This window comes from Mirounga leonina, unplaced genomic scaffold (assembly GCF_011800145.1).
Source record: "Mirounga leonina isolate KUSES-001 unplaced genomic scaffold, KU_Mleo_1.0 Mir_173, whole genome shotgun sequence".
Lineage (NCBI taxonomy): Eukaryota > Metazoa > Chordata > Mammalia > Carnivora > Phocidae > Mirounga > Mirounga leonina.
The window spans coordinates 83,119,575-83,134,174 of NW_023270447.1; the positions used below are offsets into that span (position 1 = coordinate 83,119,575).

A 14,600-nucleotide genomic window follows, 5' to 3' on the forward strand; every position below is an offset into this window, starting at 1 on the left:
TGTGCGGGCTTCTGGCCACATGGAGGAGAGCAGCATCCACCTGCCGAGTGCCAGGCCCTGGGCTAATGCTTTAGAGTGTCCCTCTAGGTGTCCCTCACCTCCCGAAACCACATGGCCCTTGAGTTCACACTGCGAGAGCTTGGACAGGGAGAGTACCTGCCTCGTGTGCAGTCTCCCCAACAACCCTGCAGGGCACGCGCGGTGAGGAAGCAGGGCTCAGAGAGGGGACTGGACTTGCACGAGGCCACAGGTTAGTAAGTGGAAGGGGGCGGGATCTGAACCCAGGACTAACTCCTGCGCTGTGTGACAGAGGAGATAACAAGGCGAGGGGAGGAGGGGGCTTTTGACTGGATCACCAGCCCGAGTCTCCAATCTTGGTTTCTCAAGGCAATGCTACTACCAAGTTCATGCCAGGAGGCAGATCTCTCCTCCTCCTGCCTTTCCTCCGGGGTTCCCAGAGCCCGGGATGCACACCCGCCCATGCCTCTGGTGGACACACTCCCGATTCTCCTTTGCAACTCAGTGTAGATGTCACCACTTGGAAAGCACTCTCCAAATGCTCTGGGCTGGCTGGGTGCCTGCCTCTGGATGACGCAGCCTGAGCACCCGTTAGAGACTTTAAATCCTTAAATCAGCCTGAAGTCAGCTCTTTACCCGTCTGTTGTGCACTAAAGGACATCCTTTAAGGATCTTCAAGGACATCCATCCATCTATCCTCATCCATCCATCAAATATTTATTGGACGTCACCTATGTTCCAAGCACTCAGAATAGTGAACCCAGATCTTTATTCACAGATTGCTTGTTCATCTATGTATCCCTACCACCTAGAAGCACAATAAAAATGCAAACAATAGCTACGATTTACAAAGATACACATGAGCTAGATAGTGAGTTTCAGAGAGGTTAAGGAATCCACCTGGGATGACAGAGTAAGCGGTAGCGCTAGGGTCTGAAGCTAAGTGTGTCTGATGCTAAAGCTATTCTGCCGCCTCCCTTTGCATCAGTAGATGTGTTCTGTGCTGCCCGGACCCCCGGGCCCTCACTTTGCTGTTTCTAAAGGGAGCCAAGGGGCCGCAGCCTCCGAGGTTCTGCCCCAAGCAAGACCCCTCACCTTCTGCTGCCGGATGGCCCTGTTGATTCTCTTCTCCTGGTGCAGCTGGTGCTCTATGCGCTCCAGAGCCTCCTTCAGCAGAGCCTTCTCTTCTGCCTCTTTGTAGATGCTGTCCTCCAGCTTTGCCACCTGTGACTGGTACATCCGCACGGACACTTTGCTCTGCCTGAGCGCACGGGAGAGACACAGGCTCTTTTCCCCTCCTCTTTCTCATCCATGTCCCCAACCTGGGAGAGTCTCAGAATACGTCCGGCGGCGGCTAACTTAGCGGCTTCATGGCAAGCAGATTTGGGGCGTAGAGGACAGAATAAATAGCTCATCGGGTGCCTAAGTGTAGTAGGAGGGTATGCTGCCAGACACCCCCCCCCATTTCCCAGGGAGGGCGTAGGGGAGCTGAGGCCACTAGAATAGGGTGAGCTATGGAAAGTACATATGGTGAGTCCTAAGTCAAGATGCACACAAGGTGCAGCTTGTTCGTGGAGAGAGAGACAGAACGAACACTGAGCACCTCGATCGCTGCTTTCTCACGGACAGACTCGCCTCTGTCGGGCCCTAGTCATCACCGCCCCCCCCCGCCCCGCCCCCAAGGTCTCTCTGCCTGCCCTGGACCCGGGTCTGCTGCTGCCCCAAGGTTCAGCCACGAGAACGGACACCTGGTCCTTTCTGTGGGGTCACCGGCGGTACCTGAGCTGTTCTATGTCTTTTTCGTATCCTCTCAAAAGCTCCTCTTTTCTCTCCAGCCGGTTCTTGAGTTGGGTGATCTTATCAAACACCAGATCGAGGTCCCTTTGTCGGAGCTGGTTGACTCTCTCTCTCTCTTTTGCAGAGAGGTATTTCATGGATATGTGACCGGACATGTCCTTGATGTTCATCAGACTCCCGAGCGTTTTGCTCATGTCCATGTACTACGAGGAAAGCGTTTGGCAGATAAGAGGCCTGGCCCAAGGCTGCTGGTGGCTGCTCTGAGGAAGCCAACATCTAATTCTGTCGTTCATTTTCTACAATTGCCAAGAACACACCCATGCTTGGAAGCGAGTGCCACTGGGCTTTCAGTAGGACTTTCATTTACTCCACATCCCTTTATGCTATGCCTTTTTGAGAACCAGGAGGAAAAGTGACAACAGACATAAACATTCATTCTAACTACCTAGTTTTTCAAGGAATTGGCCTATGCAACGTCTGACCCATGCTGGGAGAGTAGATGGGTCTTGCGGAGCTATTATTACAAGTAAATATGCGTGCGAAGCTGATGTTTAGTTACACTCTCTGGTGGTTAACGATGACCGTGGGGGACCCAGCTTTGGACAGGAAGGGACGGTGCTGTATGTACATACCAGCTTTTCACTGAGATCTAAAGCCTCAGCTACATCCATTTTCCCTGACTTTTCCATGGCTGGGATGGCTGAGTTGGCAAGGCCATTCTGAGGCTGAAATAAAAAAGAAGTGAAAACTCTCTTGGCATGCCATTGTGAATGTCTACATCCTGGAGATAAAACACCGTAGTTATCGAAGAATGACTCGAGAGAGTTGATTTTCCTTTCAGTTCCTGACCAGCCCGTCTGATTCCTCTGTCAACTGCTTTCTGGTAACTGTGCTCCCACCCTTCAGAACATGACTCTCACTTGCCTTGTTCTCTGGTTACTTACTGTCTTCCCTCTGGACCAGTGGTTCTCGGTCAAGGGTGATTTTGTCCACCCTCCCCTGCATGCCCAAGACCTTCGTCAATGCCAGGATACATTTTGGTTGTTGCAGCTGGAGGGTGGAGGGCAAGGATGCTGCTAAACAACCCACAGTGCATCAGATGGCCTCCCAAACAAGGGATTACCTGGCCTAAATTATCAGTGCTGCTCAGGTTGAGAAACCCCAGTCTAGAGGACAAGCTTCATAAAAACAGCGGTCGTGTTGCTTTTGCGCACTATTCCATCTCTTGCGCCCAGCATGGCACCTGGCACAGAGTGGGCAGAGAAAATAGCTTTCCTCCTTTTATTAAAGGAATCTCATTTTTAGGCAACAGAAACTATACCATCACCAAATCTGGCCAAACCTTCTCCTAGTGCTGGAACCTGCTGGGCGAGGATCCCTTCAGACCCATTCCAGAAACAATGCCCAGTGGTGTTCACAGCTGTGCCCTCTGTAACACCCTCTCAGCCAGCTGGCTGCTGAAAGTCCCTACTGACCACACGGAAGAGCCACCAGACAGATCAGGGAGTCTGGAAGACCATAAATAACTGTAATAAATCTCCCTAAAAAGCAAACTGGGTTTTGAGTGCTCACCCCGAGCATCTCTTGGCCCATAGCATCTGCTGGCACTCCACTGTAAACCTCTGAGATTAAAAAAAAACTGACTACAAAAACATAAAGGCTCAGCAAGTGACTGTGATAGATAAGCGTGAGCTATTTGTCTCTCCATCTCTAGCGCTGAGTGTGAAGGAGGGGATTTGAGGATGACAGAGCCTGAAGTACCACTCAGTGTCTCCAGCCCTGGGCGGTGTCTTCCGTATCCCGCTCCCGGTTCCCCTTCTTTTCCTGATGGAGGGTCACCTAAGGCAGAATCTGGTGGATGAGGTTTAATCACATAGTCCCCATGTCCTTCTCTGCAGACTAGCAGGGAGCTAGACACAGTCCTGGGTCCATCAGTCATTATGCTGTGACCTTGGGTGAGGTACCTGACTGCCTGAAGTCTTAACTTTTCTTATCTGTAGAATGGGGATCATGACAGTAACTCCAGCACAAGGCTGCTGTGAGGGTTGAATGATAACTGGCTGAATGATAAATGATAGCTTAGCTCAGTGCCTGGCACACGGCAAACACTTAATAGATGTCAGCGAGCCTTCCTCCTGCTCCTTCTCTTCTTTCAATTTGCATTATTGCCAACCTTAGAGGATTGAGCTCTTCCGAGAGGGCTGGGGGCTCTCCTGCTCTGTGGCCGTGGTGGTGGCATAGGGTCAGTGCTAGGGAGAAGGTAAATCTTGGGAAGCAGGTCAGGATAGGAGAGCCAGCTGAGTTCCCCACCCGGAGACTGTCTCTCCACTTCCAACCTCGGAGAATGAGGGCTTATCCAGAAAGCCAGCACATTCCTGAAGACTCACATCCCTAGCAAATGTCCAGAAAAATGGTGCAGGAGAATGTTGGTACAGATAGGATGACTTTGTTCCGTGGTCTAAAAGCCTCTGCGTGGTGTAGATCCAGCTGTGGAAGCAAGCCACGCCCAGCAGATCCCGTGATTGACCGTGACCCGAGCGGTCCGTTGTCAGGTGTCAATCAGGCACCCATCAAACATCCATTTAGGGTACAGGGCACCTTCAACATAACGGTCAAATCACTTCTGAAAATCCTAGCAAATACAACTATTTCCCTTAAGAGAGGAAGGGTTTCTTGAGTGTCACTATCTAAATACTATTAAGCAATCATAACAGCTATCATTTATTAAGTGTTTGCTCTGAGCCGACGCGGGGATAAGCACTTAAACCAGCCACCTCTAGGTTCTCATCAGTGCACAGCTGGGCAAAGGAGGCCCAGAAAGGCTAAGAGCCCGCCCGAGGTCACACGGAGGGCGGGACTGGCATTCGGACACAGGTCCCTCTGACTCTAGAACTTGCGTCCTCTTAATCAACCCTCCGGCTGCTCTTTGTGTGTTCACGCTTCTCAGTTTGCCGTTCAAAGCAAACTTCAGGCAAACTCATGGCATAATGTTAAAAATTAGCCTGTTGAGTATTTTCTGTGGGATATAACACATCGTGTGAAAAGGAGGGCCCACCAGAGATTGCTCTGGATCAGGGTCAGTGCAATGATTTAACACGCTGGGCACAAACAGAGAGCAACCTCTCTGTTCAGACATGGGGCTGCTGGTTCACCAAAGCCTTGAGCCAGTGGTGCAGATGCTGGCCTCCCAGGGAGGCCTGGCCCCAAGCCCCTGACGTGTGAGGCCGTGCTGGGGCACTCGGCTAGTGTCTGCCCCCACGCCCACCCTCACCACGTGTCACCGCAGAGAGAAACTTTCTTTGGTTACCGCTCCGATCTCTATTCTTGAGAGAGTTGGCAAATCAGGTTTTGCGTGCAAGAATTTCTGGACATTTTTTTCCATTCTGACCGTCTTTAAGTCTAGATAGGATTCAGTCAGGTGGTCCTTATGATCTATAAAATAAATGAAAGTCAAAAGAAAGGGTCAGGAAGAAGTTATTGATTGTAATAATCACAGCTGCTGGGCACCTGGATGGCTCAGTTGGTTAAACATCTGACTTCAGCTCAGGTCATGATCTCAGGGTCCCGGGATCGAGCCCGAGTTGGGCTCTCCTCTCAGCAGGGAGTCTGCTTCTCCCTCTCCCTGCCCCACCCCTCAGTTCGTGCCCTTTCTCTCTCTCTCAAATAAATAAATAAAATCTTAAAAAGAAATCACAGCTGTGGTTTACTGGACCTTACTGCAGGCCAGTGCTGATCTCCACCACCCTCCCTTGGCAGGTGAGAAATAGGCCTAGACAGGTAAATGGCTTGTCCAAGGTCACACATAGTTAGTAGGAGGCTGGGGCCTCGCAGGAGCCAGGGCCGAGACATGGACGGTGAACTTTCAGCCACAGGAACCAGGCTGGAACTTGAACCCTGGCTTCTGGGGCCTAGCCCAGCACTCCCCCCCACCCCCCAGCAACAGGTGCAGTGTCTTGAAAACGTTATCCCTTCTAAACAGAGTATTCTAGGAGGTTCCCAAGCTGATCCTTGCACTGTTAGTCCATGACAAAGTTCCCACCAGGCCACAGCGAAATAAGAAAAAGGACAATGTAGTGAGTTTTTTATGAAATCCCATTTATTTAAGATTAAGGCTTGCCCTTGACTCTGAGATCATGCCTGCCATCTTTCCTCATATGACAATGTCCTTTCGGCTATGAAGTGACAGGACAGAAGACGGTGGTCCTGGCCGATGTCAGTGCCCAGAGTGACCTCTAGAGTCTGGGGCTCAGGGCTCTGAGCAGGGAGAGGGAGACCAGCAGGGAGGGAACTTACTTGATGAGCAGGTCTTCTCAAGCTCCTTAATTCGCGCACGCAGTTCAGACAAGGCCTTTTTCTGACGCTGAATGATTTCCTCATGTCGGGACCCTTTGCACTTGGCCCCTAGATCCCTGAAGGATTGTTCCTGTGGCCAGAATGGTGTAGAGGTTAGTTTTATCAGGGGTCAGAATCTCTCTCTCTTTTTTTTTTTTTTAAAGATTTTATTTATTTATTCATGAGAGGCAGAGAGAAACAGAGGGAGAAGCAGGCTCCCAAGGAGCGGGAAGCCCGATGCGGGACTCGATCCCAGGACCCCGGGATCATGACTTGAGCCAAAGGCAGACGCCCAACCATCTGAGCCACCCAGGCACCCCAGAATCTCTCTCTTATAGTCCAAGAAACATGTACAACTCATGATTAGCAGAGACCCTGTCACTTAGTACCTTGGAAGCTACTGTAAGGGGCTTCAGTGCAGAAGGAATTTAAATTTTTCATTTCAAATATAAAGTCACATCTAGGAAGATTTCCAATTCTCTTACCTACTTAGCATATCTATAAATAAAACCCCCTCTATGTTCCCTCCCTGTGTTTTATATTTTCTTCTAATATTCTTCTAAGCTTGGGTTTCCATTTGTTGTCATTTGGGTCTTGTCTCAGAATAATCACATCAAATTCTGCTCCAGGAGGGGGCATTTTTAGATAAGAACACATGGTACTTTCTTTCTGACTGGAAATAGGGATGGCTCTTCAATATTTGCTAGGGGGAATTTGATAGATTGGCTCGCGGTTGGTCTGGAGAAAGGAAAACCTTCCTCCGAGACTTCTGGAGGTTCTACTGTCCAACAGAACTTTCCGGGATGAAGGAACGGTTCCACTTCTTGCTCCATCCAATATGGCAGCCACCAGGCACAGAGCACAGAGCTAGTGTAGGGCTTATGAAAGGCATAGACAAGGAAAGGTCTTCTCTATCTTTTAAGGGTTATGCCCACCTTTCAGATTCAGAAGAATGCAAGGTTCCATCTTTCAGAAAAATTCCCAGACACACAAAAATTTGCGTACAGGGGCGTCTGGGTGGCTCAGTTGGTTGAGTGTCTGACTCTTGATTTCGGCTCAGGTCATGATCTCAGGGTCCTGGGATCTTGCCCCGCATCGGGATATGCACTCAGTGGGGAGCCTGCATGAGGATTCTCTCTCTTCCTCTCCCTCTGCCCCTCCCCCCTGCTCTCTCTCTCTCAAATAAATCTTTAAGAATTTTGCATGCAGATTCTGGAGGTTCAGGGCCCCCCTGAAGCCCAGTAATGAACTCTATGCAACACATGTGCTCCGTGAGAGCAAAGTCTTTGTCTCCATTGGAGACTGTGGTGTTCCCAGGGCCCAGCACTGTGCCCGAGCTTAGTAGACGGTCCACAGTTACGGAGCCTGACTGAAATGAGGTTAGAAACAGGGTGGGAAGGAGCTTGTTCCAGCTTTCTGGCTGGGACCAGGGCTCAGCAGCAAAAAGAAGGGGACATGCCACTCCTGGCTGGATTTAGTAGGACCTCACTTGACCCTGACATGGGCTTCAGCCTGCTTATAGGCTGCATGGCTGGTCCACTCTTCCCAGGTTGATTCTACACTGGCCTTGCTGTCTTTGAGGATGTATGTTTGCCCAGGAATGTCGTGTGTGTGTGTGTGTGTGTGTGTGCGCGTGCACACACGTATGTAGGAGTGTGGAGAGGAGGATAGGGTCTACTGACCTGGGGCTGGGGCAGCCACAGCAGCGAGGCTTGGTGACAGCCTTTATTCTGTCTGAAGAGTATGCCCGAGCCCGATGTGACCCTTACTCATGGCTCTTCTGGGAATTTGTTTATTTAGAGAAGAAGATGGAGATTCTTTCTCATACAACTCTGAAGCCCTCTGACCCACTCTGGCTTAGAAAGCAGGAAGTAGCCTGAGTTTGGAAAGCCATTCGGAGAAAGAACAAATACTTTTTTCCTTTTATCTTGCAGCCTCCCTCCCCCATCCTCGTCAGTTAATCCTGCCTCATAAGGGAAACTAATAATCTCGGTATCCAGTCAACAATCCGTTCTAGCAAACTCGTGCAGAGTCGGAGGGGGTCTGGTGTGAACAGGAGCCCTGGGCCTCCCCCTCTGCGCCCACCCCGGGCCTGGCATGCAGCAGACACTCTATGGTTGTTGAGCGAGTGAACGAGTATGGGCTGGGTCCTGCACTGAGAGCTCGGGATTCCGACAGGTCTGAGACAGGAGCGAGACTTGCTCCCCGCCCGGCAGAGCTCAGGGTGCGGGACCGCTGGCGCTTCCCCGGGCACCTTCACCTTCTGTGAAATGCTCTGGACAGCGACGGTGCTGTCCAGATGGCTGGACCTCGAGCCCTTTCGTTCAAGCTGCGTGCGGCCCTGGCTCACTGCTGTTTGGCAGGGGAATGGCATCTTTGAGAAAGCAGGAAGGCAAGCTGACACATTTGGCCCTGTTTCCAAGTGAAGATCCAAAGCCCATTACTGAAATGCCCTGTTCTCTAGTTTCATAAAGCAAAGGGGAAAAGGATGTCCCTGGGCTCCAGGAAACCCGAGGCCTCAAGGAATCGCTGCACCCGCAGTCAGCCTTCCACGGACAACGGGAAGCATCCCAGGGCAGAGTGGGAGTGCCACCTTGGGGGGCAGCGTGGTGAAGGCTGTTCTCACTCGGAGACACGCTCCCTGTGTTCTGAGCAGCTGAGGCGTCCAGACATGCAAAGGCTTCTGGCCAGGCACCCCAAGAGGAGTCAGGGAGAGACGGGCATGCAGCAGAAATGGTACATGGCTCTTTGGGGAGACAGTCTGGCCCCATCAAGCACAATTTGGGATGCCCTCTGGACCCTGCATTTTCACATCTGGGGAATTTGTTCTATGTACAAATCTACAGGGACATTAACTATAGCAACGTGTGAAAGTAGACACAGCCTCAGTGTCCATCCGCAGGGGACTCGGGGTGGACAAGAGGGAGGCAGTGGAATTCTATGCACCCAATTAAAAGAACAGAGTGGTTCTTAATATACTTACTAGGAAAGAGGGTCTTTATATATATAGTGTTCAGTGGGGGAAAAAAACACGTTGCAGAATATACATGGCTTAATACCATTATTTTGCAAAAAGATCTCTTGTATAAACATGCATATATAGGGTGTGTGTGCTTGTGTGCATAAACAAAATTTGTTTCTCTACAACCCCACGCGGTGGTGGCTGTCGTCCTGCTACTTTCCAGACAAGGGAGCCGGCATACAATTACCTCCCTGGGGTCAGCGTTTCTGGGTGCAGGAGTCCCACCCCGGGATGGAACCCGGGTGGCCTGGAGCTGAGGCTGGTCTTCGTACACTGCGGGGTTGCGCCTGTATGAGGGTAGGGCAGGCTCTGTGAGGAAAAAGGCTGATGGTGCATCTGTCAAACTGCCCACAGCTGTGACCTCCAGTGGCCTCGGGAGGAGGGCGGGGACTACCGCTTTTTGCTGTGCGCATTTCACATAAGCAAGTCAGATCTTTGGAACTTAGAATGCAAATATTTTCAGAAGCAAAGACGGGCACCGTGGGGCTCTTTTTTTTTTTTTTTTTAGCATTGTCCCCCTGAGTGGCCAGGCCTCAGCAGCACTCACCTCTTGACTGCTCAAGAGACTGTCAGTGTGGACCGGTTCTATCTGCACCGAGATGTCACACATCTGGGCCGTGTTCCTGGGCTTCTGTTCCTTCTCCTTGTACAGCTGGACTCTGTTTTTCTCTTGGGAGGCCCTAGGGCAGAGAAGATGAGTCACTGGACAGCAGGATGGCTGGCAGCCTGAGGTCCCAGGAACCACGACTGACCTTTGGAGCCAATGACAGAACAGAAAAAGGAACTCCATTTTTTTTTTTTTTAAAGATTTTATTTATTTATTTGAGACAGAATGAGAGAGACAGCACGAGAGGGAAGAGGGCAGAGGGAGAAGCAGACCCCCCGCCGAGCAGGGAGCCCGATGTGGGACTCGATCCCGGGACTCCAGGATCATGACCTGAGCTGAAGGCAGTCGCTTAACCAACTGAGCCACCCAGGCGCCCCAAAGGAACTCCATTTTTATAGGTAACTGAAACCTTCGGGTCTTCAAGTCTCCTGCCGGCAGATTTCTGGAGACTTTAGTTTCAGGGGACTTCTAAAATCGTGGCCAGGGCAGCAGACACCTGTCCCCTTTTGCTCCCCATACTAGGTCTGCGGGACACCCGCTGGGGCATTTGCTGGGGCATTTACCGCGTATCTGCTGTTTCTAACACTTTGTACTTGTTAACCCTTCTATTTCTCGTAACAATCCCATGAGTTGGGGACTCTCTTTGCCTCATTTTACAGGCAAGGAAAGAGACACACAGCAATTTGCCCGTGGTCATGAAGCTTGTAAGTGAAGGTGGCTGGCTTTGAATCCAGGCAGCCTGTGTCTTTAACCACTATGTGAATCTGTCTTGGCCAGGAGCCGGGAGGCATATGAAGCTACAGGGTAGTCACAAGATGTGGCTTTTACTCAACCTTTCTTGGAGAAAACATTACTCTTATGTCAAAATAAAGGCAAGTTGTGGATGAAACTGCAAACTCACATGTATTTTTCAGACTAATCCGTGGAATGACAATGAAATCTTACATTTATTTTAAGCTGACTTCTTTTACCCCAGTTTATACGTTGGTTCCATCAATATTTATAAAGTTCCCTATGTGCCAGGCACTGTGTGAATGCTGGGGAGTCAACAGCAGGCAAGGTCTGTATGGGGTCCTTATGGGGAAGGTGGATAGTCAAACAGGCCATAGCAGCCTGGCTGTGTGAGAAGTGTTAGGTTGTACAGAGTGCAGGGGCTGAGAGACCCCGGGCAGAGTAGGAGCCCTTGGCTCTGTTTGGTGAGGGTAAGTGACAGAGGGCTCCTTAGAGGAAGTGGCATTTAAGCTGAGGCCTGTCCTCTGGAATACTGGGCAGGAATGTTTGCGAGGCACAGAACTAAGCAAAACCCTGTTTTAAATGATGAGGTTGTGCAGTAATGAAACACATGCCTGCCTGCCATCCATCCCTCCCTCCCTCCCTCCCTTCAACATTTACTGAGTGACCTCCACGTGGGAGGCTCCCTGGGCACTTGGGTGTGTCTGGGCCCCCTATACCATGAGGGCCTTCCCACACACCTGAGCGCCTCCTTGAGGACCTCCAGCTCCCTGTCCTTCCTTTCCACCAGGCCCGTCAGCTGCACCATCTTTTCCTTGAGCGCTCTCAGCTCGCTGCTTTGTTGCTGGACCAGCGCCACGTTCTGCTCCAGTTCCATCTTCTGCTTTTCATTAAGCTCCCCTGGAGAGACAGGAAAGCTGGTGAGGGGCTCTCCCGCCTCAGGGCTCTGCCAGGGCCACGGCCCATCGGCCAGGTCTACAAGAACCATGAGGCGGTCCACGCTCCAGGAATTCTTGCGGCGGGACTAGGGGGGTGTTAGTAACAGCCAGGGGGTCTGCCTGTGTCTTAGCAAATGACAGCAAAGCCCTGTCTGACCCCAGTGTTCCAGAAGCCTTTGCACCTGTGGCCTCTGGGGGCTCCCTGGTCCACCTTCGGCTGCCTGCTTCTGCATCTGTTTGCCTAAGGGTGTTCCTTCTCCGGCCTCTGGGGTCTGCTCTGCTCCTGGGTCTGCCAGGTGCATCAGCCTCCACCCAAGACTGGAATTCACAGCCCAGTTCCCCTCACCCCTGGGGCGGGCGACCCGGGGGCTGGGCTGTACCCTGCTCCCCAGCGTTCGCCCCCTGCAGAATTCAGCTCCAGCTGCCTGCTCTGCCCCTGACTGACAACACAGCTTTCTTTGCCTTCGTCCCTCTCCTGCCTCTAGTCTACCTCCATTCCTGCTGGTCCTGGGATCGCCTCTCAAACCCACCACCGGCAGGAGCATTCTGGTCTCAGGGTCAGCCTCTGTTGGCAAAACCCAAACGGAGACACTTGCATTACCTCAGATTTTCATAGCAACCCTCCAAGTGAGTTACTGGTCACAGCCCCACTTCACGGAGGCAGAAACAGGCTTGGAGAGGGAAAGGTGCTTGCCGAAACTCCGGGGACTAAAATAAGTAGCAGATCCAGAACCAGGTCCAACGTCTCCTAATTCTAGAACTGGACCTGCTAGCCTCTCTACTATACTTTCTCCTACCTTAGTATGAAAACAATCACTCTTGGGAAAATTCAGCCATAAATGCCCTGGGGGCATTGACAGTATAGCTCTAGGGGGAGCAAATACCACTGAAGGTTTTGGGGGTACACAGGGTTTGAGATGGGGACAAGACAAGAGGAGTGCTCTTCGCCCTCCCTTGACTTCCCCAAACCAGGTTCTGTCTCCTGACTCCCACCTGCCTGTGCATTTTGGGGCTGGGAAGGAGAAAATGTCTATAAGAAGCAAAAGAGGGGAGGCGGAAATAAAAGGATGGGGTTGGGGCGGGGAGAGAAAAAGAGCAAAAAGTAGGAATATTCAGCTAGACTGGTTCGTGCTCTTTGGTCCCTAGTGTAGGAGGTCCCTAATGTCCAGCCAGCTCCAGGAAATAGGTCTGTTGTAGGTGATTTTGCACAGGAGGAAGGGGAGGTGAGGAGAGAATACCTTGCTCTAGGTCCCAGAGCTGGGGGGTGCTGGGGTTTATGCCCTCCCTCCCAGCCTTTGCCTCCAGAGACAAATCCTCTAAGGCAAAAGGGCATTTTTCTCAAAAGGAAAGTTGCATTTCAATGCAGAGGTCTGAAGCCCTCTGAGAATGCTCCCTGTGGCCCCCTGATCAGGCATCTGTCTTGCTGACCGAAGTACAAATGTTCAAATTCTGTGACCGCCCAGGAAAGCAGGTCAGCAGGATTTTTAATGCTAAGCTTTCCAACTCTTAAGCCTGTTCTTTCCTTTCTCAAAGTGGGTCAGGAAGTCAAGAGACACAGGCAATCATACAAACCTCTCAAATCTGACATTCGGTTGTGGGCTTCCGTGAGGTTTTTCCTTAGCCTCATGATGACCTCCTGCTGAGACAGGATTTCCTTCTGAGCGGTCAGTAGATCCCCTCTGAAACTCACAAAGACAGGCCAAGTCAGCTCACCTCAGTCTCCAGGATGTCCCCAGTGCCTGGAAGGGGCCAGGTAGAAATGCAAAGTGATCCTTCTTCAGTGCGGGTCCGAGGGATACCAGTCCCAGCAAGGGGGAGAAGCACGCTCTTTAAAAATTCTCAAAGCAAAAATTCATTTTGATGCAAAAAAATATATATATATATAGGGAAATAGGACAGAGGATCCCAGCTGGGTTCAATCTGAGGCTGAGCTATGACAAGTACCAGCTTATTTCACAAGTGATTAAGCTAAGGTGCAGTGATGGGACGTGACTTGCCCAGAGCCACACACCTGCAAGGGGTTGAGTTGGGATCTGAACATAGATCCACCCAGATCTTACCATGACATCATCCTGACCTGCTAGAGGATCGAGAAATTCAAATGACAGCGAGAAGACCCCAGACTCGACTCCTTTTTTTCAGGGTCCGACGACGTGGCCAGAAGTGGGGGTGGGGAGGGGTGTCTCTGGCCTGGGTACTCACATCAAGGTGTCACATACTTCGTCTTTGACACTGCTCTCCATCGGAGGTGCCGCTGGGGGGTCTCGCTGCATCACCTCCTCCTGGGCTGAATCAGAGGGACCCGTGAGCGTCATTACAGTCCGCATGCAACTGATGCTCTCCTTCCCCTGGGCTTATAAACACACCTGCGTCTTTTCCAACTTAGCCACCCCCCTACACTCTGCCGCCCTCTCCACCTAATGAGCCCCACCATGGGTTCTGCAGCACAGACTGGGACCCCCCACGTACGAGCTCATGAAATATTTCCAGCTACTCTATGAGGCAGGGATCATGAACTCCATTTGCAGGGGAGGAAATGGGCACAGGAGGGACAGAACTTGCCGGTGGCCAGTCAGCGAGGCCGGTGAGGAGTGGAGCCCCAACCACTGGACCACGCCTCCTCCCTATTTGGCCTTTCCTCCCAGGCAAGTCCTGTCCTGTCCTCTCCTCACACTTACTCCTCAGCCCACCGCCTGCCGGTTTCCATCCTCATCCTTGGTCGCACCTTTAGTCGTTCATCAGGTGTTTATGGAATGTCTGCTTTCTGGCAGATTCTGACCTAAATGTGACTACTTTGTTGTCACCCTTCGGGTCCCAGCTCCCTCTGACCTCACCTTGGGTTGGGAGACTGAGTCCCGCCTCATGCCTGGGCCATGGTGCCCTGTTCCGACTGGGTCACCTGTCAGGGCCGTCATTTGATGAACTGCAGGGACTGTGCCTGGATTCCATATGGAATCCCCAACGCCTAGAGTAAACTTGGAACCTAACGAAGAGCGTCGAGTGAATGAAAGCATGACGTGAGCCCCGACAGCTTGTCAGCTGGCTGGAGACCAGGACCATGGTTCCCAATCAGGGGTGAGTTTGCCCCCCTCCCCGGGGACATCTGGCACTGTCCGCAGACGTTTCTGGTAGTCACCCTTGGTGTGTGTGGGGG

General features: G+C 51.6%; 1 protein-coding gene across 1 annotated transcript in view; it reads right to left on the minus strand.

The window, feature by feature from the left end:
- The window catches only part of FHAD1 (forkhead associated phosphopeptide binding domain 1), a 122,202-nt gene that overhangs the window by 11,096 nt on the left and 96,506 nt on the right, over positions 1-14,600 (minus strand). The window contains 9 exon segments of the mRNA XM_035019737.1: positions 1,114-1,279; positions 1,798-2,018; positions 2,448-2,540; positions 5,123-5,247; positions 6,109-6,238; positions 9,717-9,849; positions 11,249-11,408; positions 13,019-13,125; positions 13,649-13,733. Coding sequence (XP_034875628.1) covers positions 1,114-1,279; positions 1,798-2,018; positions 2,448-2,540; positions 5,123-5,247; positions 6,109-6,238; positions 9,717-9,849; positions 11,249-11,408; positions 13,019-13,125; positions 13,649-13,733 — 1,220 coding nt within the window.